This window comes from Agelaius tricolor, unplaced genomic scaffold, assembly GCF_023055355.1.
Source record: "Agelaius tricolor isolate 1412-34295 unplaced genomic scaffold, bAgeTri1.0.p SCAF_2, whole genome shotgun sequence".
NCBI lineage: Eukaryota > Metazoa > Chordata > Aves > Passeriformes > Icteridae > Agelaius > Agelaius tricolor.
In genome coordinates this window covers 56,204,541-56,232,285 of record NW_027269262.1, presented here as the reverse complement: position 1 = coordinate 56,232,285, position 27,745 = coordinate 56,204,541, and the positions used below count along the sequence as shown (strand labels likewise).

Here is a 27,745-nt window from a genome sequence, read left to right as displayed (position 1 = left end):
GAAAGTGTGTTGATGGTTTTTCCTATAATGGCTTCCTTGAGTGCTATTGGAGGAAAAGGTCTGCCTTGCCTGTTCTCCAAAATGTCCATATTTTCCAGCCCTTGGTTCACAACTGCGGCATCCACAGCATTTGACTGCTTATTAATAATGGATTTGAGTGACTGTGTAAGCACTGTCCTGGATCTTAGGAAGGGATAATCTTCCTGTAACCTTCAGATGTGCTGTTGTTGTGAAGTAAACACCCCTGTTTTACAGCAAAAAATGGTTTAGTGATGCTGTTCTCAATCACAAATCACAGTAACAAGGCACCTAGTTCAGCTGCTGAACAGAATTCCATTAGTAGTGATGTGTAATATTTGTATGTCAAACTTTATAAATGTGGCATGTCCCACTGGAACACACACAAGATTTAAACTAGATCTAAGACTCAGAAGCACAGGAGCACCTCACAGTGTGATGCTTGGCCAATGTCAAAGTTTATTTCCAGCTCTGTTCTGCCTCGTAACCTGTATCTTCCAAACTTCACCCTGAAGCTGCAATTTGAAACCCTCACTACATTTTATATAAAAGTAACTCTTAACGAGATGTAGGTATAAAAACCTTTTCTCTCAGAGGGGACAGGGGCTTTTGCCCGTCCCTTTGACGCTAGCAAAAATGAAGTGTCTGCTGTAATTCTGAGCCTCCTGCCAGCCGAAGAAAAGCTGGGTCGTAGAGAGGATTCCGGGCGCCGTGGTTCGCTCTGTGTCCGCAGGTACGAACAGGGGTAGCGCTAGCAGCATTGCTGGGAGCTGGGGAGGGTAAGAGGGTCACAGGGTCACAGGATCACAGACTATCGTGAATTGGAAAGGATCCACTAGGATCATGGAGTCCGACTCCTGGCCCCGCACAGGACACCGAAGAATGACACCATGGGTCTGAAGAGCGTTGTCCAAACGCTTCTTGAGCTCGGTCGGACTCGGTACAGTGCCCAGTGAAGGTTGTCGGAGGTCAGACACATCTCACTGTACTTTTGCTGGGTTTGGGGCTTTTTCGGGGCCTCGCGGTGCGCGGGCGGCCGCAGCCCCGCCCCGCTCTCGGCGAGCGGCAGAGCTGCCTGCCTCCCGCGGCCGGCGCTCGACGCGCGCTGCCTGGCGCCTCCCGGGCCGCCGCCGCCATGGCCACGGAGGACGAGATCATCCGCATCGCCAAGAAGATGGACAAGATGGTGCAGAAGAAGAACGCGGTGAGCGCCGGGACGGGACGGGGCGGGAGGCGGATCGGCGCCGCGGGCCCCGGCGCGGCCCCGGCCGGCGCCGCGCTCCCTCTTTCCCGCGGGCGCGGGGCCTGTCCCTTCCCGCCGCCGCGCTGCCCGGCGGCCTCGGCGCTTCCCTCGCCGCCCCGCGGGGCCGCGGCGCCTCCCCCGGCTCCGCCAGAGGAGGGGGCACGGCAGCCGGTCCTGCTCCCCCGCGGGGCGGCCCCGCCGCCCTCGCCGCAGCGCCTTGGGCCGAGAGGAGGTTCCCGCCCGGGCGCCGGCCCTGGCTGGGAGCAGCTGCGCCCTCGCTTCCTGCTCGCTGGAAGCGCGGTGCTGGCCTTGGCGGGGAAAGGAAACCTGTCACCCCCTGGAACCGTGCGGACACGGCCTCTTGTACCCCCTGTACATAGGGTGTTGTCGCTTTTAGGCGTGAGAGCTGGAGTTTTAGGTGGGGTGTAAAAACTAAGATGTGAGTGAAGAGCCCAAACCCAGCTGCGGCAGGGCCAGAGTTGAGTAGGTAAACTTCACAAACAGATGAAGAGTGTGAGCCTTTTTTTTTTTTTTTTTTTAACCTGCAACACTTCTAATTGTGTTTATTAATCTGGAGAATAACTTGTGCCTCAGAACGGATGAACAATATAGTTAGGCAGGATTCAATTGGCTTAGCTGAAGTGTTACTGTCCTGTAATGTCCTTCATAAAGAACTGTGGTAACATATGGTGTTTATACGGTGCCTGCAAACACATTCAAGTAAAATCAGAGTGTTGAGCAACAACCAGATAACTGATCCTGGTTATAGATAAAATAGCATGCAAGTAAGTTGTCAACTCTGTTTGCTATTTCTTTATCAGGTGGGCACATTGTTATTCTCTGGAAATTTGTGATTGTATATGTAATTGTTGTTCTTCCTGCAAGAAACTAATAATAATACACGAAGTTAAGGGGTTTTTTTTCTATATGTTATGATAGTGCATTAAAAGCTTAGTAACAGTAATAGTTGAGAACTCAACACTACAATTCCACTTTATAGAAGTAATTTTGTTATTGCTTAATACTGGAGAGTATAAAGAGCATTATTAATAATATTTTCATATTTATAGAAATACTGACTGTATTAAACCAAGGTGATTTGTTTAGTTCAGAATACAAACAAATTCATTGTAAGTACACACAAGCCATGTTTCAATCTGTGAAGTTCCATAATATGGCATGGTTTAGCTCTGATCTCTTTGAACTCTCAAATGATACATTGTGGCAGCAAGACCCTTGTCTAGAGGAAACAATGTTTTATGACTGGCATTTATTAATTCCATAATTTTTCCCCTCTTTGTTTTTAATTCTCTTTTCCATGCATTTAATCACAAAAGCATTTGCTGTCTCACTTTCTCTAAAACAGAAATAGTGGCCCTTTCCTACAAGGTGTTGAAAGGGTGAAGACTTACTCCCTGAAATGCTTTAATATCATGGTCATGGGACTGATAAAGGGCAGCCAGCTCGATTTTATTTGTAAAACTTCTGATAACAGAAAGAAAATGACAGCTCTCAGGTAGCATGAGAATGACTGTTGTTCCTGGGGAGCAGCCATACCAGGGAGCTGCAGGTGACCACAGGGTATTTCTCTGTGATCTGGGAGGCTTAGTAGTTTGGATAAAATTCCTAACAGCAGCTGGGAACATATTCTAGCACGTGAATATGTTCACATTCTAGCACGTGTAACATGATTAACCTTCAGAGCTCTGGGGAGCGCTGCCGTGACTTCCTTGGGGTCAGTGTAGGTGGGACGTGGCTGAGCACAGCGGGCACAGCTGGGCCGGGCTGTGCCTGGCTGGAGCCAGAGCTGGAGCTTCGTGTTCACCTCTGTCCAGCAGTGAGAGCCAGGAGCGAGAGCGAGGGAGCACCAGAGGCGTTGGGCTTTTGTGCTGTGTTGGAACCGAGCTCCTTCAGCTCCTTTGTTCAGCTGATGTTTTCTCAATGAGCTGTGGCCAAAAGCGGAGATCTGACAGTTCGTCCAAAGCCCGTGTGTGTGGCATGATAAAAACCCTTAGCAGCATCGAAGGAGAGGATGTACTTTAGTATTCAAACCAGGAGATGTCTCTGTGTTTTTCTGAGTCTTTGTCATATACAAGGTATTTCTTTATTGCACAAAGTGATTTCCTACCTAATTCTGCCCTGTAGTTAAAATGCTAACTTTAGCAAAATTATTAAGGTCGTCTCTATGAAGAGGTACTTTTTTGTCTCACAAAGATGAAGGAGAATTGATAAATGCATTCTTACACAAGTACCCACTGAATAATGATACTCTTGACAGCCTCTTGTGTTCCTTTCTCCATTTTTACTCATCAAGAACAGGTATTTGGTCTGTGTCTTTGAATGAGAATGATTTGATGAGACACATTAATAATAAAAGAAAGAAAAAAAGCTTTGATACTTGCTCTCTCTGAAGCTGTCAAGAAATGTTCAAATGACAAGAAATGTTGGATCTCATACAAAAGGTGACTCTGGCTTGTGGCAAAGCACTCTGTGACGTCTTTTGATGAGTTAAAAGGGCAGGCCATGCAGACACTCTTTCTGAGTCAAACTCTTGGTGATTTGCCTTGAGTAAGGATTTAATTGTAGCTGTGCAAATTTCATGCCTATTTAATGAAATGATATGTGCAGTTCTTTTGTTTTGAAGGAGTAAATAATATGATTTAGTATTTAATGCACTGTGCCATACACATTTCTGCCGTTGCTTCAAATTGAAATAGATACCACTCCTCCTTCAGAACTGTGATTGGATTAAAACCTGTAGTGCCTTCCTTTGAGCTTCTGCTGTATGTAAGTACACCTTTCTTTCATTAAGCTGCTTAATGAATAGCTATTAAAACTAAGGCTGCACCCATGGATTAAAAATAAATCGAGAATGCTTGAGTAAATTTAGAGAGGAAAATAAAATTGTCTGTGTTATTAAATGTATACTCCTTTAAGTAGAACAGAATCATGACTGGATAGCTCTGCTGTCTTCAAAAATGTGCTTCATTTTCTATTGCCTGAAGCTCAGCTTCTAAAATATGACTGTAGAATACCATTCTGTGCTATTGTGGTCTGATCAACTGAAAGAAGCTGAGAGGAGTAATCTACTGAGTCTGTATGTAATCTACTGAGTCTGTATGAAGCTGTTAAGTTCTGTTAAGTGACAAGGTAAATTGAAAGCCAGCCAGCTTAGGAGAATGGGACATAGCCTTTCATTTTCTATAAAATTACAGAAATGCCCTTAAAAGAGGGTTTATAACAATGGCCTTAATGATTGGGGTTTTTTTTGAACACAGAGGTCTTACATTAGGAGAAAAGTAATTACAAGTTATGCTGTGCAACTTCCACACTAGTTTTGAGATAAAGAGAGCATTTGACATTATGCTAAGAAAAGTGATGATGAAAAGCTGTTTAGTTGGTAAGAGTTTAAAACCAATTTAAATTTAATTTTAAAGCACAGTATAATTGATTAATTGATTAGAGAAGTGAAGGCTTAGAAAGGATTAGTGCATTATCAATTTTGGTAATTTGGTACAGAAACCAGCATAAAATGTAGATAACATCCGTTAACCTGTTGTTTTTTGGTTGGGTTTGGCTTTTTTGGTGGGTTTTTTTGGTGTTTGTTTGTTTGTGGGGGGTTGTTTGTTTGCTTGGTTTTTTGTTTGTTTTCTTTTTTAAAAAAAAAATTGTTGCATGTCAACCTGCTATGTATCAAGTTGCTAGTATCACAAAGCATTTACTCTGGGAATAATAAATTTGTTTTCACATGTGCAGTTGGGAAGGGATATAACAGGCAAAGGAATTTTGACTAGGCTGTATTTCTAAGATGAGATGAAGAGAATGCTACTTTGCATTACAGTGTTACTTTCATATTGAATTTGCAGACTATAATCAGCTGTGTTAATTTTAAAATTACATGCTGTGTACAGTGTGCTAAAAACTTAATTAGTTTGGAGGTAAGTTTTATGGATTATATGTTTTGAAATGGGACATTGACTTCTGTCGTGAGTTTTGTTTTGGCTAAGAAAATTTTCTTGAATTTGATTTTGTTTTGTAGCAGTGAAGATAATTAATTTGCTTTATTTGGATCTGTGTTTGCACAGAAGAAACCACGCTTATGCCTGTTGAGAGAAAGATGTGGTTTAGTATGCCAACTCAATTTAGCACCTGAAAACATTGTGACATTTCTCAGTCTTGCATCATTGCTGCTAAAATTCTGTGGTTAAGACTGGAGAAGTTTTGTATAAGATGAATAAAAGTTAAATGTAACTTTTACTATCATGGCAAAATAGTAAAACTTTAGCTTTATATGTTAATTGAATTTATGTAAGGTGAGATTTGGTGAAATGTTTGGGTTTAGAGGTTTCCTTGGGTCAGAAGTGTTTGAAAAACAAAGGTTGTAGCCAACATTTGAAGGTGTCCAAACCTGAGGGTTTTTAAATGTGACACCGAAGTTCCACTTCCATCTTTCTCAACCTCCTGGTGGCTTTTTTATCTTTAGTGGTTAAAGTGTAAGACTGCAGTTGTAGCAGAATATTTTACATTTCCTTGCAACAGGTGTTGTAATAGAAGTCGATTAGGGAGAATTTGAAAAGCAAGCAAAATGCAAAATAAAATATGATGAGTTAAGTGGTAAGGAAAGAAAAGCGAATCAAATTCCACAGATTTGCAAATGGAAATTTTATGGGATTTATTTCCAAACCTCATTAATTAAAAAAATTTTAAAAAAGGAAAAAAAGAAAAAGTAATGAACTGAGCCTGAGTGAACTGAATGGCCTCTTGGATGCACAGGCAGTTGTTGCCTCCCTTCTGTTCATAGCTTCCAGGTTCAGCAACACGTGCACTTGAATAACAGCCAAATCATCTCAGCCTTTGGGAGGTTTGTGTGGGCTGACAGCCCACGTGCACAGTCAGAAGTGTGTGCAGAACTTTGCTGAAGCAGAGTTGGTAAATCATCAAGGTTGGAGAGGTTAAAGAGAATTACAGAGCTCACATTTATGCAAACTTTTTTAAAGTAAAGCCTATATTGCTAAAGAATGAATTGTTAAAGTAGCTGGGTATAGACTTTGTTAACATCTAATAGTGCAATCTCTGAATTTGAATCATCTATCTAGAAAGCTGCTTACACAGAAGTAGTTAGTACCTTTCCTAACAGTCTTAGCAGGGGAAAAAGAAAAACCCACGGCATGCGGCTTTACCACATCACCACAAATACAGTAAAGAATGATGTCTGTGTATGTTTTATATATATATGTGCATTATTGATGGACTGGGCAGAGCTTCTCAGCTCCAAGTTCTTGTGCTAAAACTGACGTGCTTGTTCTGAACTGAAAATTGCTGCTGTTGTCTGGATTTTTTCTGGTGCTGAAGCAAAACATCCTTGAAGATGTGTATTGGTTAAGTAGTAATTGACAGAATGCTTTGATTGTCATTTGAGTTACATGGGGTAAAACTCCCGTGTTAGGTATGGCAACTCCCTAGTCTTGAGTGAATACTTTGATTTCCAAGTTAAGGCCTGTTAATGCTTAGAGTTTGTGAAGTGGACCATTCCTTGTTCTAGTTCTGTGGATAAATTGAGAACTGGTGGTTTGAACCCAGTGTATGACCCTGAAGGCAGATAAGATTATATTGTTGATACTTTATTTGGAGTTCCTGATTGCTACCAAGTTGATGTTTTTATTTTCTTTCTTTGTTTTTAGGCTGGAGCTCTTGATTTGTTGAAGGAGCTTAAGAATATTCCCATGACCCTTGAGTTACTACAGGTATGATTTTCTTATTGTTGTTGTGTTGCAAATGTTAATTCCCTAATGAAGAAGGTGGAGCCAGCAGATTTGAAAGGAGGTTACACTATTTAAATAGATTCCTAAGTCCAAAGTCTCGGAAGCATCAGTTTTGTTACATGGTAATCTAGTCTCACTTCACCTGATGTAGCACATTTATCTTAAGTATTTTCTTCCAGCAGCAAACTCTTAAAGTTTCTCTTTCTGATTGAGAGTTGTGAATTTTGTTGTGGATAAGGGAGAAGAGCTGCTTACAAATTTACCAGACATAGAATCTTACATTTTCACTCTAACACAAATGAGTGTATTAGAGTTGAAGGAGGATGCACCTGATTATGTCTGATACTGTCTTATGTAGTTAGTTCTGGTTTTGCCTTGTAAGTAAGGAGAAACATAGTTGATACCTTGTAGACAAGTTGTGTTTGACACACACTCCGTGTTCCCCCTTCCTCATTCTGAGTAATGTATTTCTTAAGGTAATTATACTCCTCTTTTACTCTCCTGGGCTGGAGTGATGGAGGAGTACAATCTATCCCAGTTGTATGAATACTCTCACTAATGTTGCTTAGATTTGCATCTTTAACAATATTTTATATATTATTTGTAAATTCTTTCAAAAAATAAACTTGGTCAACTTTACTTATATGTCAAGTTTCAGAGCTTTTCATGTAATTCATCAGTGAGCAATTTCTGTTCCAAACTAGCCAGATATTCCCTATCTGTGAAAATTTAAAAATTTCAGTTAAATCTGAGACCCAATTTGCTTAGTAGCCACTTAAATTGGAGGAGACTGAAAAGTAACTTTTTTCTAAGGGGCAATTAATGGTCACAGATAAAGAATTAGCTATAAAGTTCAAATTTTAAAGGTGTCAGGAGTGATAAAATTTTTGATTCATGCATCCTATATACTTGCAGAATGTACTTAGTAAGTTATTACTAATACTATTTCTGACAGAAAATGGGATTTTTAAGGTGTCACTTTTATGCATGAATGCTGGTGCAACTCTGATACTTTTTCCCCTATGTTCAACTTTCTTCTTTAAAAAGAAAACAAACTCAAAACCCCCTAGAAAAAATACCCCACAGAAAACAAGAACAAAACCAAGAAAATCTCTCTGCTTAACCTGATTTTTTTGAGTTTCTTTGTGCAGGTCTTAATGCAAATTATATTTTGCATTAAGTATAATAACATTATTTTGCCTTTGGAATTAAAACTTTCTCTGCAAGAGCTCTGGGATTTCAAGTACTTTGGGATACTCTTGCATAGTGCATTGTCTGTACCTTAGTTAGGAAGCTTTTCATAGATATCCATTGCTGTATTCAAAACAGTTCCACTGCATGAGATTGCATTTAGCAACATATTTGGACTCAAATTTACTTTTTTTTTTCCCTTGAGAGTTTGATAAAATATTAAGTCTGACATAAACTTTCTTTGTTGGCCTCCCAAATTTGCTTAAGCAATGGTGGGCTCAGAGTGAGAGCTGAAATGAGAAGAAATCGTAGTCATTGCTCTGGTGGTGGGTCATGAGTGTGCCAGTGTCAGGAAGGGTGATGATCATGAGATAGTGGAGGCACTGTCTTCTTCTGTGCAGATCAAGACTTCTGACAATTGTGTTTGAATTGATGAAATGAAGAATAAAAGTGAAAAGTGTACTTCCATACCCATTTTTAAGAAGCTTTGAAAGCTGGCTACATTTAGAAAAACTCTGCTAGCTCTGTTATTCCTGTGTAATAAGAGAAGTGATGATTTTTTTTGTTATACCTCTCCTACCTCAGCCTGAAATAATGAGGTCCTCTGACGAGTTTCACAGGTATGTGCAATAGGAAGGTGCATATTAGTAGTCTGGACTTGTGCTGGTGTCTTTTGTCTTTCTTGCCACATTTATTTTCACAGAAAGCTGAAGTGATTACAGGCAATAATACCATTGTGTCACATCTGATGAGTTTTATGTAAGCAAGCTGATCCTCCCTCAGCTAGGCAGGGAGCTGGTAGGCTTCCTCACACAATTTATCCTGTGGTCTGACTTGCAAATCTGTTTAGCAGCTTCAGAGCATTAAAGGCATCGTGTCCCTGGTGCTAATTGTGGTTAGTGCACAGCTAAACAGTGAGTGACACAGTCAGCCTTTATTTTCACAAACAGGTTTTACAGGAAGTTACACACACATGTGCAGAGCTAGGCTATGATGTGCAGCCTTTGTTAATGGCTTTAGGGCAGTTCACTGGCAAGAAATCCAGGGGTGGTTATTCTTCAGTGGTTGGTTTGGCTCTGCTTTGGTCTGAGTGCTCAGCAGTTCTCTATCCTCACACACTTACAGTTTAAAGTTGGAAGCAGGTCTGATTCCTTTGGTGGTTGCTCTCCCTCCCCAGCTGTGTTCCTTAAATTTTTAATTTGTTCTGGTTTAGAGAGCACCTGCTGCCCCTATCTGCTCTGCTTTGTGTTCAGTCATAGGTTACTTGTGCTCACTACTGCTTGCACCAACTGAGGGCTGCTGGCCAAAGCTTCAGTGATTCAGGATGAAAACAGCTGTCTTATGCTGTCTTTGACTGTCTTAACTCTGAAAGCAGATGAAAAGTGCTATAGAATTTAAAGTGGGGAAGAATGAAAATACTGGAGTATTTCACTTAACAGTGGCAATCGCAAGAACAGCTCTATAGACAGGATGACGAAGGAAATTTCAAATACTGTCAGCTGGTTTGTCACTAAAACATAGTAATTTTGAGAATATAACACTGATCTTTTGTGACTATCTGTGCCAGTTAGAAGGTAGATAAATTAGCAGATCATGACTTCCTCTCTTCAGGTAGACCTGATACAGTGTTCTATAAAAGCAAACAAATTAGTTGTTTTTATGTGCTGCTTTAAGAAAGCTGGCAGTTCAGAAAGTTCCCATAAACTGTCCCTCTTGTGTGATCAGAAGAAGAATTTTTTCTGGTTAGTTTTGAGTTTTACTTGAGTTTTTGGATTTTACTTAGCTAAGTCTGTAAGTTTGTGTGTTTTCCCTTTGCTGATGAGCATAGGCTGTCGTTGTGCCCAGCTATTAATGGAGGGTTGGGTTTTTTAGTAGATACATTTTTCTCATCCAGATGTGGTGTTTTATGGATTTTCAAGGACATGCTATTTTTTACTGTCTGAACATATTGTTGAGATTTAAGTGTTCAAAATACCAAGAAACTGGGCAGTACCATTAATGTGGGTGAGCAGAGTCCATCTTGGAACATTTTAGTTACAGGTGAGTAACCCTTTGTTTTCTTTCATTCAAAATGCATGTTTAGAGCTGATGCTTAGGCCTGAGGTTATTTAATGTGTTTCCTTGGCTGAAATAGATATGGATTATTTCAGTAGCTCATCCATGGTGCCTCAAAAAGTGTTGTTTGGGTTGTAAGAAGTAATTTACAGGAACAAATCATTTCCATTTTTAGCAAGCCACAAAGATTTAAATTTTCCTTTTAAGAAGAAGGAAGTTAATGATGATCTACTACAAAAGTAAGTAGAGAATTTCTATTTAGTGAATCCTGTAAATGGTAATGCAACAAAACTGAGCATCTTAACAGCAAATAAAAAAAATTAGTCATCAATCAGAATACAAAAAGATAATAAAATCCTTATTTATATTGTTACATGCTTTTCTCCTCTTATGAAGCTAAAAGGGTGGAAATTTTCTCTTTGTTACACTTACACATTAGCCATAAATCTTCTAAAATGTTACTGTTGAGCTATATTTATGTCCTTATCTTCTGAGTCTTGAAAGGCGTGAGTTGTAACTTACTCTCATGTTCGCTCTGTAGGTGGCAGTAATGGCAAAGGCTTAAAGCTTATCACTGTCGGCCTTTTCAGAAATATAGGATAGCTCATTCTTTAAAATCTTAAACACAGAGAGTACTGCTTCTGTCTAAAGTCAGAACTCTCTGTGCTAATGATTCCAAACAATCTCAGTATCACCAAAATTTTTAGGTACCTAAACCATGCTTGCTCCCAGCTGGTTATTACAGCTTTTTACACAGCCAGTAAAAGGGAATTCTGAGTGTGATGTCAATGAAGAAGTCAGCAAGCTTCTTATAGTGCTGAAATATAACTACAGTCCTTAACCCTTGTGCCCACAATCACTGTCCACCCCTCCCCAAATTTTTGTGATGAAGACAGATGGTAATACTGTTGTATTTCTTTTTAAAATGTCCATGTTATTGAGATAATTTTTCTAAAGGCTTGCAGTATTTTGTCCTGAGAATCACAAGCAAAAAGGAAACAAACACACCACAAAAGAAAAAGAAAAAAGATACTGTAAAAATGAATGTCAAAGTACATATTTATATATATTTATTTGTTAAATTGTTTTCCTGTCACTTGTGATAATGTATATTTCCATTTCTTTTGCAGTCTACCAGAATTGGAATGTCAGTGAATGCAATACGCAAGCAAAGCACAGATGAAGAGGTTACATCTTTAGCAAAATCTCTTATCAAGTCTTGGAAGAAGCTGTTAGGTATGGCAACAGAAACATCCCTGCTCTTGCATGTTTTAACTCTGTGCAGCCTTGGTGCTCATCATTGGCACTGCCTTGCTTTAGACATATTTGTGCTTTTGTGTGAATGTTGAAACTTTCTGTGCTGGTGTAATTGGTTTTTTACTCTTTGACTGTCCCCAGGCCATTACTGTGAGAGTGTGTGCAGAGAAACAGTTAATGTATTTTATTTGGGCTGGCAGGCAGCAGGACATCAGCTTCTCTGATGTGATTAATTTTTGAAGTCTCGTTGCCTGCAGTTGAGCTGGAGTGCCTGTACTGCACACTAAGCACTAACAAACTTCTTGACTATTTTCTTCATCAAATATAACAAGTACTCTGAAGAGCTGGTGCAAAATCTCATGTGAGAGTGTGGAGGCTTTGATGTTTGTTTATGAAGAGAAAAAGACATTAAAATGTTAAAATCTCTTAGAACTTACAGGTAGTGAGAAACAGAGCTGCACTTCCTAAAACTAAAACCTTAATGATTTTAAACAGCTTACTAATTGGCAACTTAACACTTTTTGTTTAATTTCCCTTAAAGCAATTCATAAGCTTAAAACCATTCTGTTTGGGTTTTATTCAAGGGTATTTGGTAGTACTTAATATATCTGAAAACACTTAAATCTCAGAATATGTCCAGATATTTTTGTTCATACACTGTGGTGCACTCTGTTTTGTTTCTTTGTATGTAAGCTTAGGTAAATTAAGATTTTTGAAGCTTAAAATTTTAAAATAGAAAAGAATTTACTTAACGATTTAAATATTTACCATTCTGTCTGGAAAAATATACTAAATACCAGGAGAGTGTAATTCCCCTACCATTTGAACTCAGCTTCATTTTTATCAGTTGTGAAGTGTTTTATCAGATACTTTATTACTGTCTTGTAAATGATATAGAAAATACTCTGACTGTCTAGAAATGGACAACTTGTCAGAACCTTAAACTTTGATGCTCTAGTAAGAAAAACCAGTGTCTACAGGAAACTTTTTAAAGCTACCTTAATGACTTTTAACCTACCTAATAATAATGTTAGTTTTAGAGGTTAAAATTGGATAATACTAAACACGCTGATAAAACACCTTAAAATTCATAATGACCTTAATAATAAAAATAAGTGCATATACAGGATCTTAGTGTAGGATCTGATCAGAGATAACTGGTAAATAGGGAAAGTAATATACTTTTTATTGTTGAAATTAAATGTGGAAGTCCAGCTTTATTAAATCAGTATATAAAAGTAGTAAGGTATATAAGTGGAGAAATTGACTTGTATATTAGCATCAGTTACTCTAAAGACTTCTAAAAGTAGCTGCTGGATTGAGTGATTTAGCTCTCAGCAACTTTATTAAAGGTTGTTAGTCTAAGTTTTAAAAACAAAACCCTATCAATATTTGGTGAAAGTTATTTTTTTTTCTTGGAAGTTCAAATTTTTAAAACTGCCACTTAGCTTAGACAGCATAGTAGAGGATATACTCTCATTTCCAACAGAATTCTCACTGGGAGTGTGCTCAGATGCTGCTCTCCTTGGGGAGGGGGAGACCTGCCTGATTATTGCTGTCCTTTGACCTAAGGATTTGCCATTTTTTTGTTGATAATAGTAAAAAATAATTGTCTCATTTTTTTAACCCTTGAGTTCCTTAAGTCAGTCAGAATTGTCTTTATACGTTGTTACTTAAAGTTTACTGGTGTTTAAGGGTTCAAACATTGTGAAACCTGGGGAGTGTCACTCCTGCCTGGAGGGTTTCCATGCTGTAGTAGTCTGGGTAAGAATGTGATGCCTGAAGGTCACAGCAGGTCAGTCTGGGTGTAGGCTGCTGTGCAGAGGAGCGGTCCTGATTCCCCTTCTGCCTCTTTGCTCCCTCCTGTGTTACAACTAGTGCTGGAGTGGCTCTCCAGAAGACCAGAGCTGAGAACTGATCAGTTAGAAACTAATTGTTTTGTTCATTTCTTCTGGCTTGAAATTTCAACTATGACTTTTTGGTCCAGCTTGTTTGCAGTTGCTGTTTCCTGCACAGGGATTGTAGCAGTAACAAACAGCTGGGGCAAGTGGACCTTCCCCTTTTGTAGCTTGCTAGATTCAGATTGTTTTAACACAGCTGGGAGACTCTAACTAAGGCATTTTGCATGAGGTGAAGTCAAACATGTGAGGAGCTGGAAAGCAAATGAGAAATATTTGGCAGTTATCAGAACTGAGTATTTCTTGAGGCAGTGGGTATGTGACCTTCGTTCATATGGTAATTTTTGTTACATAACAGATATTATTGTGTCATAATTGTGCCAGCTCTAGTATAATTGTGGTAATGCACTTACTACATGAAATCAAGTGAATCCTGAAAATACAGCACTGCTTGCATTCAAAACTTCGGTAGTTAAGTTTTCCTTGGTTGTAATGTAGATCTTATAATAAAGCCTAGTAAGGCAAATGTTTTGCCTCTTTTATCACTGCTCAGTAACTCATTAGAACATAAAGTTTCATAACTGTGAAAGATAGGGTATAAGTATGGGAGGGAATCTTACAAAGTACTCTTATTCTGTTTTATCATTAGTTTTGACTTTCTTGGAAGAATGCGCAATACCGTATGTTGAGCTGCTTGAGAAATCAGTTTCGATTATGCTGTTTATAGTGCATGTAAAATGGTATGGAGCAAAGATGGCAGCAGAAGCGGACAGCTGTTAATCGTACCGAGCATTGTACTCAGAGCTCTGAAGTCTTTGTGAGTTATTTTTATAAATGACATTTTGAATTTAGGCAAGAATTGTTCACTGTTCAGGCTGCATGTAATGTTTCAGTTCAATGCTATCAGAATTTAGTTTTTAGGAATGCATGGGATACATGAGTACAAATCAAAGTGAGTTGTGAATCACCAGATCTTTGTGGCTTGACTTGAGCCTTCCCAGATTTTTTTCTCCAAGCGTTTTTTGGAGGGGCTGGAAGCTGTGAAGCTGAGGCTTCTGACCATCTGAAGTGACTCACTGGGTGAGCCACAGTGCAAGGTCCCTTTCAGATACTTTCTGAAAGTTAAACTATACAGCAGAGATGGTCACAATTTGCATAAGGAGCTAAATTCAGCTCTCAGAATAAAATGCTGTTCAGTTATAACATGGGATTTACCAATAATGATTGTTTTGCCAAGTAGCTGAATATACAGAGAGTATGCTGTGCAGGTAATGAATCTATGCACTGAATATACAGAGTATGCTGTGCAGATAATGAATCTATGCGCACTCATTTAGGTTGTCAGGAGTGTTTCTTATGTTAGAAAAGCAACAAAAATTCCTTAAGGAATATAACCCTCATAATAAATAATTACTTGCTGAAATGAAGAGTATACAGTGAAAAAGAATATCTAGACCTGTAGGTAAACTTTCCTCCAGTAACTATATACTGAACTGAAAATGCAGAAGCATGGCACAATATTCTTAACATTAAGTGATAATCTGTTGCCAGTATTGAAAAACTTAAAGTGAGGCCACAAACATTTTGAAATGCCTATTTCAAAGAAGGGCGTGCCTGAATAATTTTATTTTAAAAGAGTGTTTAAGTGTTAATAACACCAATCAGGCATCACGGAAGTATTTTACTAAGATTACTTTGCTCACAAAATCCTTTGTTATTTCAAACCTGGGTTTGATTCTCCTGGAGCCAGCAGGTGCAGTCTAGGACTATCTTACAGGTATGTTAATGCTGTCATAAGTGTTGTTCAAGGACATCTCAAAGCCTACTGGCTTTGTTCAAAAAAAAAAAAATGTTCCTGGCAAAGCAAGTTCTTAAATTAGAGTCTAATAGCATTTACAAATATTATTTACTTTTGATAAGAAGAGTACATGTCTTTATAAGACATCAAGCAGAATCAAGTGCAAAAACAATTTCAATAGTTTCATTTTCATATCGAGTATGAGCTGTAGAAATCACCTCTTGTGAAGTGTATATTTGGAACTGTTCATGTACTGTTTGTAGGTCTGTAATTTGTTAAGCTAATAAGTGGAGAGATAACACACAATGCATTATACTGTATAAAAGAAAAACACATAGTGAATAAGTCCATGTGTCATGGTCTTTTGACACTGATGATAAAAAAATCTTTAGCAAACAGTTTATAATTTTGTTGTTTATTGATGGACTTTTAGATATTCCTCCTTCCAGAGCTACTACTGAAAAGAGACTTTTACTGATCTTATCTTCATGCCTTACTACATCTTGTAGAGGAATTGCTGACAAGTGTAGCTGCTTGTGCATCTCAAGACTATTTGGTCAGAATCTGGAAAATGGAGCCTAAATAATTATTGCGTGTCAAGGTCATTGTTGAATTAATAATTATGTAATTTGGTACCTGTTCTCTTATCTGTTTCTTTTCACTTATTTAAACTGAATTCTCAGAAAACTTTCCAAGTTCTGGTAGTGATTCCTGAGTAGGCAACACACGATATCCCACTAAATTAAATTTTCATGTGCTTTCAGGTAATAACCAGCCCCCTTTCATTAATGTTTCTGGGGAAATTTTTTACTTTAATATTTTTCTTAATCTGAAGTTAGATTTATAAATGAATAACATTTCATCTTTATATTTTCTAGTTTTTTCTTTTTACTAGCAAATGTCTAGTGTTGGCTCGTAACATAGAAATATCTAGGAGAAAGCTATTAATGGCTTCTAACATTCAGATTAATTATGTTATCTGGCTGTATGTTTAAAAATTTCTGGTTTGATAACACAAACCACTGTTATGTCTTATTTGACCCTGGAGAGATTTTTCACTGGAGAAGCTTCAAATATCTTTCAAATTAATTGCAAGTCCCAGGTAGAAACTGCAGTTTGTTAACCTTAGAATGTCTTATTCCAATGACTACTAGTCTATTCTTGTTACTACCATGTTCTTTGTATTTTAAAGAAGAAGTATTAATATAAATTAACTTCTCTTATAAAAAAACAAAGCTTTGAGATTTTTTTATGGCTGCCTGAAGATGCAGTAGCTAAAACTGCGAAGTTACAGTTTTCAGTCCTAAAATTGGTGATAATTCCCACTTGTTTCTGAAGACAAATTTGGTGAGTTTGAATAGCTGTATGGAGTTGCAAAAAGGAACTGCACAACTTGTAGTTTGTAGTGTATAAATATTTATAATGTTCTGTAGACTTCCTGAGGTGAATCACATTGGAATTTTTAAAGACATTTCACAGAAGGGCCATTTTTTTCCACCTTACTTTGTTAGAATTTCTGTGGTTGTTCATAGTTCCCATTAGATGTCATTCTTCCTCTATATTAGAGTCTGGTCATTGAATGTAAAATAAGCTAATTAGTAGGGACTTTTAATTTGTCAAGGATAATTTTTCTATCCCCAGAGGACAGATGAAATGCTGCCTAGCAGGCTGTTAATTGCACTCTCTTCTTTTGTCAATACCGTACTTCAGTAAAACAAGATATCCTCAGTACTGTGTGAGTTTAAATATGGAAAGCATCTCTTCTAGTGCTTTCCAATTTATGAGCCATAAGGTGACTTAAACAAATAATAAAGTGACTTAGGATAATATTAACTTTATTTTCAGCTTTTTGAAACTAGATTAAGCAAAAACTCTCAAGTGATTAAAGAAGCTTTCGTTTTGAAGACATACTTGCTAAAGATGTTCAGTTTCAGCTGCTCAAGTCTGACCTTGATTTGAGACATCCTTGCATAGACTGCAGCTTAGGAGGAGCTGTGCTTTTATCTGTGTGCCTTGTGTACATCCTGCCTTCCATAAGGGAAAGAAGCCATTGGGGTATTGGCAGGTGTTGGCAAGTGCCTGCCCTTGGTGAAATGGTTCTGGGCTGAATGGAAGTGTTTGATAAAAGAGATCTGGGTGCCAGCTATACAACTGTGGTGTGTGTGCATAATAAGCCGGAGATACACAAGTCAGACCTGAATTTGACAACTTGTGTGCCAGAAAAAAATGTGTAGGTAAATGGGCTGAAGCACAGCTCCTGCTTTGCAGGACTTGAGCTGTACCCCAAGATACCTGTTTGATCTACTAGTTTGTCTTAAAGCCTCTGACAAAAATGAACATGTACTTAAAATGTTATGAAGCTAAATAAGATTGTATGCATATTTGGAACATCTTTAAAGATTATATCATGTAATCAGTTGTTGCCATAGAGAGAGTGAGTATGCATGTTAAAAATGGGAGTTGTTTTCTTTTTCTTAGTTCTCTTCAGTTGTCATAGCAGAGAACTCATGTGATCCATTCAGTTTATAGTCTTGTTTGCTTTCTTAGTAAAATTATTTTTATAAACAGAAGTTGTTAAATTGGTCTCTTTATTAGGATTTTTTTAATAGCATTTTCAGCTTATTAAAGATGATCACCGAGTGCATCATCTGTGTTTAATTATCTTCTTTTTCCTAAATGAAATTTCTCACAGATTGAATACAACATTGCAAACAATGGGTGAGCTCTTGAAGGCTGGAAAAATACTCTGGAGAAGTATCTTCTTGTGCTTTTCTGGTTCCTGTACTATTTTGTGTGCATGTCCTTATAGGTGCAGCTGGAGACAGGATAGTAGATTGGTGCCTGGTCTGATCCAGTACTGTTGTCTCTGCTTTCCTTTTATGATGATTTTTTTTAACAAAGTGGTATTTCTTTGGATAAATTCCGTAACTCACAGGTTAAGGAAAGGATCAAAATTATGTTCAATTTATTGTTCCTATAAAAATAAAGCCAGTACAGTTATTTTCTGCTCTATAAAAATCAAATTAAAAAGCTTGATGTTTGCAGAGACCCAGATTTGTGTTATGTACAACCAAGTTCTTCTGATAAGCACAGGGATGGGGGTTCCTCTGTAAATAAAGACACTTTTAGATGCCTAAACGAGGATTTACATGCTCAGTTCAGGACATCTTTGTTGGCAAGACTGAGCCTTAACAGATTTCCCTCCTTTTCTTGTCCTGTTTTTAATTAATTTTAAGGTTTGTAATATATGCTTATTCCAGTAATACAGTCTACGATTTTAGAAGTGTAATAGCAGCTTTATAAGGGCTTGGGAAGAGGAATTCATGAAATCTGTCAATCAGTGATGCCAATCTCACTAGGCTTTCTCTGTAGGCAGTAGAGAGCCACCCTTTCTAGAGAACAAATCAAAGCAGGCACTCAATTTAGCCACTCTGAAATCCTCTTTACAATGGAAGGGTGTATGCATTTTTGCTGTGCTAGAGTTAAGTGTTGTGATTGCTCTTTTCTATATAGACTTTTGTCCTTATTCTTTATAAAATTGTTGTGAAACATAACCTGTATGGGAATGGCAGATTCAAGTATATTTAAATACTGAGGCAAGTAATTGAAGAGCTATCACAGAAACTACTATCTGTGTGTCTGGAAAACTCCTTTGAAAATATGAAAGTGACTTTATATTTTGCCAACTATGGTCTCTTCCACAATATAATTAAAAAGAATGGCATGTATGTAGTAGGAAATTAAGTATATAAAGCATGGAAGACAAATTCCAGAGACTTGATACAATACCTGGGAAGTTACTGTCTACCTAATGCAGGAGTGTTGGAAAAAATAAATCATAAAAGTCTATGTTTCCATCATGTCTTCACTGCCAGTTTAAGCAGATGCTGGACCTGACTCAAAGCATCTGAAGTGTTGTCATGTTTTCCATTTCCTGCATTGGGAGGGTGTTGGGAAGTGGAAGGCTGTACTGCAAGAGAAGGTCAAAGCAGAGAGTGGGAGATGATAGCATTTGTAACTGATTCGGGAAAAATCATGATATTTTATCACTGCTTTAAATCAGTTACTATTTCTGGGTAGAAGAGAGTTTCTCATGTTTTGTATTTCCAGATGGACCTTCAACTGATAAAGATTCTGAAGAAAAGAAGAAGGAGCCTGCATCTTCCTCACAAAACAGCCCCGATGCCAGAGAAGAAAGGTGCTTAATTCTTAATGGCTGTGCAAATAGTCTCACTCAGTACAAGTTAACATTAAACTATTTGGTCTGAATTGGTAATATCAGAGACAGCTGCTGTGTTCTTTTCTGAAAGATAGAGTTGTACAAGAAACAGTGTGTTGTTGGGGAAGTAAACTGTGCTACTGTTGACATGAAAAAAACCCAACAAACATAGGTCAAGATAGAGCCAGACAAGTTTTGTTTATCCATCTGTTGGGTCTGTCAAATACTCTGCCCTCTCTCGGTACTAGCACCCAGCTTTGAGAATTGTAAAACAACTTTCTCTGCTTTGTGGTAATTGCATATGCTTCTTTTGTGTGTTAGCTTTTAAGTTTAATAAACATTCTGCACTTTTTTTGGTAAACACAGAGTATGTTACCAGAAAAAGAAGCCTGCATTAATGTCACTGCAGGAGCTAAAGAACATTTACAAAAGAGTATTTGCAAGCCCATTTCTTCTCTACATTTCTGACTTCAGTGATCTCTTTTCAGCAGCCATTTTAAAATTGAAGTTTAACCTCTAACTGTATGTCCAGATGGAAGATGAAAACTTGGTTTACAGTTTGCAAAACAACATAAATTGTGGGGGGTTTTTTATGACCATGGCACCCCTTCAGTACAGTAAGCAGATTGAATGCAAGGCATGCAGAGTGAATGTTGGTGTGATGTATCATCACTGTTTCTTAAAGTAAAGGTCTGTGGGAGGAAAAAAGATTTCATGTTAATGTAAAGAACTGAGAATTAAAGCTTATGTGCCATATAATGGAATGAAATACCTGCTGTGTCTCTATTGTGTGAAATACCCTAGTGAATAGTCTAAAGACACTTTAAAAATTGTACTGACTCTAGAGCTATAAATAACTTCTTTAAAAGGTGGCTTGTGTTCTTATTTTCAAATACCATCAAATGGATGTAGCAAAAGACCCGTATTTTACCCAGAAACAAAGTTATTTGAAGGGGGAAAAAACATTAATATTGGTTTTCATTTTGCCTTTTTTTTAGCAGCTCAAGTAGCAATTCCAGCAGCAGGAAGGAGGAGGGTAGTGCTCCCTCAAATTCTTTCATCCCTTCTTTTCCCCGGGCTCCAAGCACTTCAGACTCTGTACGAGTGAAATGTAGAGAAATGCTCTCTGCAGCTCTCAGAACAGGAGGTGAGCTTTGTAGACTATATTTTCAAGTTTAACTATTTCCTTCCTCTCTATTTCTGTCTTTCCCACTCTACTTTTTCTCCTACCCTGTAGGGTAGAATAAACCCTGTTTGCATCCATTTGAGTGTGTAGACCCATAAACCAGTTCACCCAAGGTGCAAGTAATGAGTAACCTTGATGGCATGGGGATGTTTCAAAATGCGTTTTTGTTGCTGCTAATTCAGGACATTTTGTGGCTCAGTTCATCTGATACATTGCCAACAGGGGATCTTATTTTAAGGAATGTTGTTGCCTCCTTAATGCTTAATTTGAATTTTTTTTTGTATAGGCTGCTATTTTTTTTGTCTCAGTCTTTTTGACTGAGAGGGTGTGACTACATACAAGACTGCCTTACACCAGAGGTCCTGGGAACCTTCAGATTTTAGTTTTTGAAGGCTGTCTTTCTATTTTGATTTATTCTTGACATTTCATTAAGATAGCTTGCAGTAATAGAGTTTGCATTGCTCTTATCCTCATGCCTTCTGTGTATCTATAAATTCCTTGACTGTTCTGGGATTTTTTCTTTTTATCTCTCATATACACTCGGGTGTCTTTAAACTGACAAATTGAATGATTTGCTAGATCAGGAGTAAACTGAAAGCTGGATGTTTCAGAATTACCTGATTTTTTTCTGGTGCATCCTTTTTGTCAAAATTATGACCCAGCTCCTGTTTCTCTGTTCTTAGCTTAGTGTAACTTGGCCCAGTGTAAGTAAGCTTCTGAATCATCTGTGCTTACTCTCTTCATTCTTTTATTCTTTCTTTTAATTCATAGAAATTCAGGTATAGACAATAAAAAATGTTGACTAAAGACCATAGGTTAGTGGTCATCTGGATATATAGTTCATAGACTTCTTTTGGGACCAGACAGTCAGATACAGCATCTGAGTGTTCATAATTCTATGTAGTCTTCATTTTAAATAGTTTTCCAAAAACCTTTTTTGCTGTGTTGCTTTCTACAACACATGTAAACTGATGATCCATTTTTAAAAATAAGGTTATTTTATTATTTTATGCCCTTTGGTGTGAGATCAAAGGACAAATGATGTTTGGGTTACTCGCTGAAATATACCCCTGTTGAAATGAGGAGGCAAACATTATATGCAATTTGTTTTTAAGCTGTCTTGGAAAGGTAGATGTCTTTGTGGGGAAGCATTATGGTCAGAAACAGTAAACAGTTATCTTGAGACATTTTAGTTCAAGTGTTTTACTGCCTTCAAGACTGCTGTAGTCAATTTCTTCTAATTTACGTCTTTTATGACACATCTCTGCTTTGCATTTAAAAAAAAAAATCTAATAAGATTGTTTGTTATTTAATTACCATGTTTATAATGAAATCTTTCTCTTCCATGCATGCAAAACATTTATTTGCTTACTCTTGTATTGTATGGACTAAAACAATTGATTAAACACAATATAAAATGTTTCCCTTTTATAGTAGTTTGTTCTGTGCACAGACTGTGGAGATGGGAGAGATGCCAAGCCCATTGGAATATTTTAGATTTTTCTGTATAACAATGGTTTTTGTTGCTATTTGTGCTTGCTGCAACTAGGTATCAGAAGTTTTTTGGTTTTTAAATGTTTTTGACTCTTTTAAACTTCTGTTCTCCCTCTTTTGCTTACTTGTGTTCTTCCAAGTAATAAATTTTGAAAGGTTAAGCATGGAGTAAATTAAAATTACATATACGACAAGAAGACTCACTGCTAGTGTTTTATAATTTGCTGAGTTTCAGCATTCTGGAACTGTAGGGATCTCAGGAATATAGAACACTGAGTGTCAGGTTGCTAATATTTTATTTGTTTATTTATTTATTTTATTCATTTGTTTTCCTCAGATGATTACATTGCTATTGGTGCTGATGAAGAAGAGCTGGGTTCTCAAATTGAAGAAGATATCCTTTGTTGTATATGTGTGCTCTAGAGCAGGAGTGTTTTTGAAAAACACAGTAATTTTCAAGTTAATCAACTTGATCTATATATTGAGTGTTTTTATATTTCATATAAAACAAAAATGTTAACTGTGTTTAACACATCAGTACATAAATTTAGTGTTTAAAAATCAGCCCAACCTAAATGATTTGCCTTAAAATATGTAGGAATGCATGTAGGTGAGTGTGTGTGGGTTCTTTTCAGCTCAATATGTTTTCCTTGTAGCAGCAATATTATATCTTACTGAAGCATTCTTACATAAAATGCTGGGCTCTTCTATGCTGTTTTAAAATCTTTTCTTGTTAACAGTCTTAATCATTTTCTAGTGTCTTTATTTAATTTTCTACAAGTTTATTTCTAAATGAATTCACAGTTCTCAAAAGGGTGGTTCTGGTACCAGTGTTTGAATCGTTCCAGAACGCGGTCTGTGCTTCTTTTTTTAACAAAAGAATTTGTGTGAGTGAGCTGTCATTGTTTGAATATTTCATTCAAAAATTAATTAATTCTCAGGATGAGATCAAGAAACTGGACATAAAGTTATGGGTGACTTTTCACAATTACGGTTGAGGTCCTACTGCCCAAAAATTCGAATTTCACTGACCCTGTGCTAAACCATGATTAGGCTTCAGAAGGTTGTGAATTCTGCTGTGTTGAACAGGAAAGTAGCTGTTGGTTGGTGTGAGTGGAGGACTTGATGGACAGTGGAGAAGTGCCTTGGTTTAGAACTTGCCCCCCAGAATGAATCCTTTCTAATGCTCTGTTTTACTTGTTAATGTTTTACTCTATTTGACTTATCCATGTTTTGTTCCTTAAATCCAAAGCACCTATTTTTCAAGAATTAAAAAACACTGATATGAAATACAAAAATAGGGTACGAAGTAGGATAGCGAATCTCAAGGATGCAAAGAACCCTAACCTAAGGAAAAATGTATTATGTGGAAACATTCCTCCTGACAAATTTGCTAAAATGACAGCAGAGGTAAGTAAAGCACAGGTCTTGAACTACTCCCCTTTTGGACTTACACCCTGGCCTGTATTTATTAGCCATAAAAGTAATTTGTGTAAGCTGGTGTACATCTGAATGACTGTGGCTTTTTTGTGGCTTGCAGAACCTGAATTACAGGGCTGTGCTGGGGTAGAGGGCATGAAAGTGTCTTTACAAGTCAAAATAGATCTAGAAATTCAAATGAAAAATGAGATTTTATGGGAGAGAAAAGTGAAAGCACATCTTTTTAACATCTTTTTTCAGTTCTGTAGTTCTGTTTCTATGTGTTAGATTCTACCCCCTCAAATGAAATATAAAGGAGTGTCTTGGAGACTGAGAGAAATTAGTTGTGGTCAACTAATGAAAATCATGACTAACTTTATTGCAAAAGAAAGTTGTGCTGGGCTTTTTTGGTGGTTGTTTTTTTTTTACTATAGCTTTACATAAAGGTTAGGGCAAACAGAGGCTGGTGAAAGAATGTGTAGAAAAAGCAAATTGTACCTTCAGTATGTATTTTGATTTTCTTTGTTCTACATATTTAGAACAAACATATACTTTGTCCTGTCCAGTGCACATTCTTTGTTTTGTATTGAAATGTCAAATGGCTAAAACCCCCCTTTAGTGTTAAGATTACTTCTTAACAGTAGTGAAAGAGCATTGATACAAGATTTTCATTCCATGTCTACATGGGATGGTGAATAAAATTGTATTGAAGAAAAATGTTACAAACTGGTTTTGCTGTGCACACTTGATTACTAGACCTTGTGGAAATCTCGTGCACTAAAACTATTTTAAAGGAAAAAGAAAATGGGTGATTCTGAACTCTTTGCTTAGTGTTTAGAAACAAAGTTAATATGATTTCTGGTGACGTATGGTAAATTATGGCTCTACTTATTTATCAGTACAAATATGGAAGTCAAAAAAATGTAAATTTTTTCCTGTAATAAATGTTACGTAGGTCAATGAGATAATTATCCAAGGATCTAACCTAGGGAGAGTATCTTTTTTGCCTCTTTGGAGGACTTCTAAATCTTCTGCCTTGCCTCACTTACATTTCTGAACTTCAGAAGTGTATTTGCATATAAATGTTTCTACATGCTTGATGTTGTATCTTGTACTTTTTTTTTCCTATCTATGTTAAAGAAGAGAACATTTTTAACTTCTTGTAGCTTCTGTGCTGTGAAATAGCCCAGCTTAAGTCTTGTAAAATTAAAAATGTGTAGAATCACATTGCCCTTCAACAGAGTTGTTGTTCATGGATTCTAAATAAAAAATTGTATTGGCTTGCACAGTGGTAACTTGTTTTAAAGCTAAAACCCTCTAGTAAACTCTATCTGCTCTTTGTCCTTTGTAGGAAATGGCAAGTGATGAGCTGAAAGAAATGCGCAAAAATCTGACCAAAGAAGCTATCAGAGAGCACCAGATGGCTAAAACAGGAGGTACTCAAACTGATCTGTTTACATGTGGCAAGTGCAAAAAGAAGAACTGTACATACACCCAGGTGCGTGGTTATTCTGACTCTTAGTTTTCCTTTTTCAAAACTTAAGTCCTATATAAAGATTGTCAGAGAAAAAAGTTTGGAATTGCAAAATGAACTTCCAACAAAATGCTGACAAATTATAAAATGTGAAGGTAGCTGGATCTACTTAGTTGTGCTTATGTAAAGCAAGTTTGTTGTATTTATTTGCCAAAGATTTTATGTAGATCCAAGCTGAGTATCTATATAGACTGAAACTTGAGTTTTTTTGCAGTGCTGAATTCTTGATAATTCTTCTTAATACATCGTATTCATAAGGGTTTTATGTGGAGGAGAGATACTGTTTTTAATGTATGTAAGCTTATTTTTACAGAGGGACTAAATAGCAGAAAATTATATGTATGTATATGCACATCTATATTTATATATATATTTAATGTACCATTTGACTAACACAAGACTCTGATTTGCAGTCATTCCCACAACCACAGAAAGGGTGCTTTAATTGGCTTAACTGTGCTTCAGGGAATGTCATTTTCATCATAGGATCAGCTGCATTTATATTTTGTACTGTTTATCATATGCTTTAAATAGAAAGTTGATTTTCAGTCATGAGATTTTAAGCCTTTGCATTGGTAAATGTATGTAAAGCTGTACTGGCCATTGTACTTTTAGTGCAGAATCTTCTCCTAGAAATACGTGCACAGTTTCGGTGCAGAAATTGGTATTTTAGTGCTACTAAATCTCTCAAAATCCAAGTTTATCGTGGCTTTATAGTGAGGCAAAAAGCCCAGTTTCAGTTGATACATAAAGTTAACTTGTATTTTTATGCAAATTTATTTCCTTAATGTTAAACTTTTATTTAAACAGTTACATTGAACACACACTAACAAAAATTGAAGATACTAATCTTCTTTTCTCTTTCTGGCTCTTGCCTTTGCCAAAGGTTCAAACCCGCAGTGCTGATGAACCCATGACAACATTTGTTGTCTGTAATGAATGTGGAAACAGATGGAAGGTAAGACTGTTAGACTGCTCTGCATATCTGGTAGCAGGCAGCCAGCCTCTGTGCTTAATTTGGGTTTACAGTAAATGTGACAAACCACTTTCTGTTGACTTTTGGTTACTTCTTAACCCATTAATGATATTACATGTTGAGATTGCAAAGTAGCTTTAAATTAGAAATACATTTTTGACTGAAGGTATGAGATCTCTCAAGAAGGTTGGTGGCAAAGGGGGAGGGAAGTCAGGACTTAGTCGTTGCGACATTTAGTTACAATACTGCTTTGACATAGAAAGTGGTGACAATCTAGTCACTCTGTTTTCTCTTTCTTCACCCAAAGTTCTTTTAACTGGTTTTAAACCCTGCTTTGGTGAGTGTAACAGGCCTTTTTTAGACCTTTTGTTGTTACTGTTTTTTCTGGGTTTTTTGCTATTCTGAAAAGAAGAAGCAATAGAAGAGAGAGATGACTGCTGCTGTATTCCTGTGCCAGGATAAGTGTAGGGCAGTGATAACTTGATTGAATCTTTTTTTAAGTTTGGGAAACAGGAATTTATAAAGCTTTGGAGAAACATTGGTAATTCAATAAAACAGAGAAACACTGAAATGAAGGCTTGTAAAATTTACAGTTTAAGGTGTGATCACATGCCATAGGAAGCATGATAACCTCATTCTGTTATTTTTCTATGTTAAGCATGCTGCAGCTCTGCAGGGCCATGCCACGGTGTACATTAAGAATCCCACATAAAAAAATATTTTATGTATCTTGATTTACATAGCTTATTGCTGAATATTGTTCATATGTAGGCTCTGAGATATCTAAATAATATATAAAGCTTAGAAATCGTTTGATGGAATTGCTTGCAGTAACTGGAAAAGTGTATTTGTCTTTAAAACCTTATGTAAGGTGGCAGTTACAGAAGTGTCTGTATACAGATGCCTGAAGGAAGGGTTAAAATATAAGCAAGTGCTTTAATTAGTAATTTCCATATTCTAAGTATGGTGTTGTATTTCTGTTTCTTCTTGTAGAGGTTTAGAACTAAGATGTATAAAGATCTCATAAAGTATTATTTTCTTTTGACAGTTCTGTTAGAAGAAGAAATTGTCAAGACATCTGGACCAGTATGAACGAGTATTTTGTAATTAGCTTTAAAAACTAGACTAAGCATCTAGCTTCCTGCAAATGAGAGGGTTTTTTGGTTTTTCTTTTCTTTTTATTTCAAAGCAGCATACATGCCTCAAGTTAGCCTTTGTTTTGACACAACCATCATTTCCTTAAATGCCTTCTTATAGCTGGTAGTCAGTAGGGCCAGGTTGCTCAATTGTATGGTGAATTTTAAAATATTTTTTCATTTTTATAAGTAAGTTGACATTAAACTTTTACCAGTTAAACATTTTGGTAATTGTCTTTTTTTTTTCTAACTATGTGAATAATGTACTGTATTTTTTGTGGTCTGAAATATACACGCTCCTCCTGTGTGTATTTTACGTCTCCACATTTGCTCAGTTGTAAGAATGAAATTTGTTTCTCTCTGCTCTGTTCACTTTGCTTTGCAAGCAGAAAAGGTATGTAAGTTCCTCATAACATTAAACTCAGTTGTTAACTAATACACAATTTAATTAACTCTCTAGTTTGTGTGCTCTTTTTGGACTAGGACTAAATTTGCAGTCATAGGGTTTGAATATTTGTTAGTGGATATGATGACCTCTTTTGCAATGGTTGGTTAAGCT

The 27,745-nt window shown here is 37.1% G+C and overlaps 1 protein-coding gene across 2 annotated transcripts; it reads left to right on the top strand.

The window, feature by feature from the left end:
• Positions 1–1,065: 1,065 nt before the first annotated feature.
• Positions 1,066–27,638, top strand: TCEA1 (transcription elongation factor A1). 2 transcript variants are annotated; one of them, XM_071419498.1, is made up of 10 exons: positions 1,066–1,222; positions 6,943–7,005; positions 11,400–11,505; positions 19,333–19,420; positions 20,443–20,588; positions 22,459–22,515; positions 23,377–23,531; positions 24,892–25,038; positions 25,961–26,032; positions 27,099–27,638. In XM_071419498.1, exons 1-10 carry the CDS (start codon positions 1,154–1,156, stop codon positions 27,105–27,107), a joined length of 912 nt encoding a protein of 303 aa, XP_071275599.1. In that variant the 5' UTR covers positions 1,066–1,153; the 3' UTR covers positions 27,108–27,638. The 2 variants fall into 2 exon arrangements, with proteins under 2 accessions (XP_071275599.1, XP_071275598.1); XM_071419497.1 differs by having other exon boundaries at positions 1,067–1,222; positions 20,440–20,588.
• Positions 27,639–27,745: the final 107 nt, after the last annotated feature.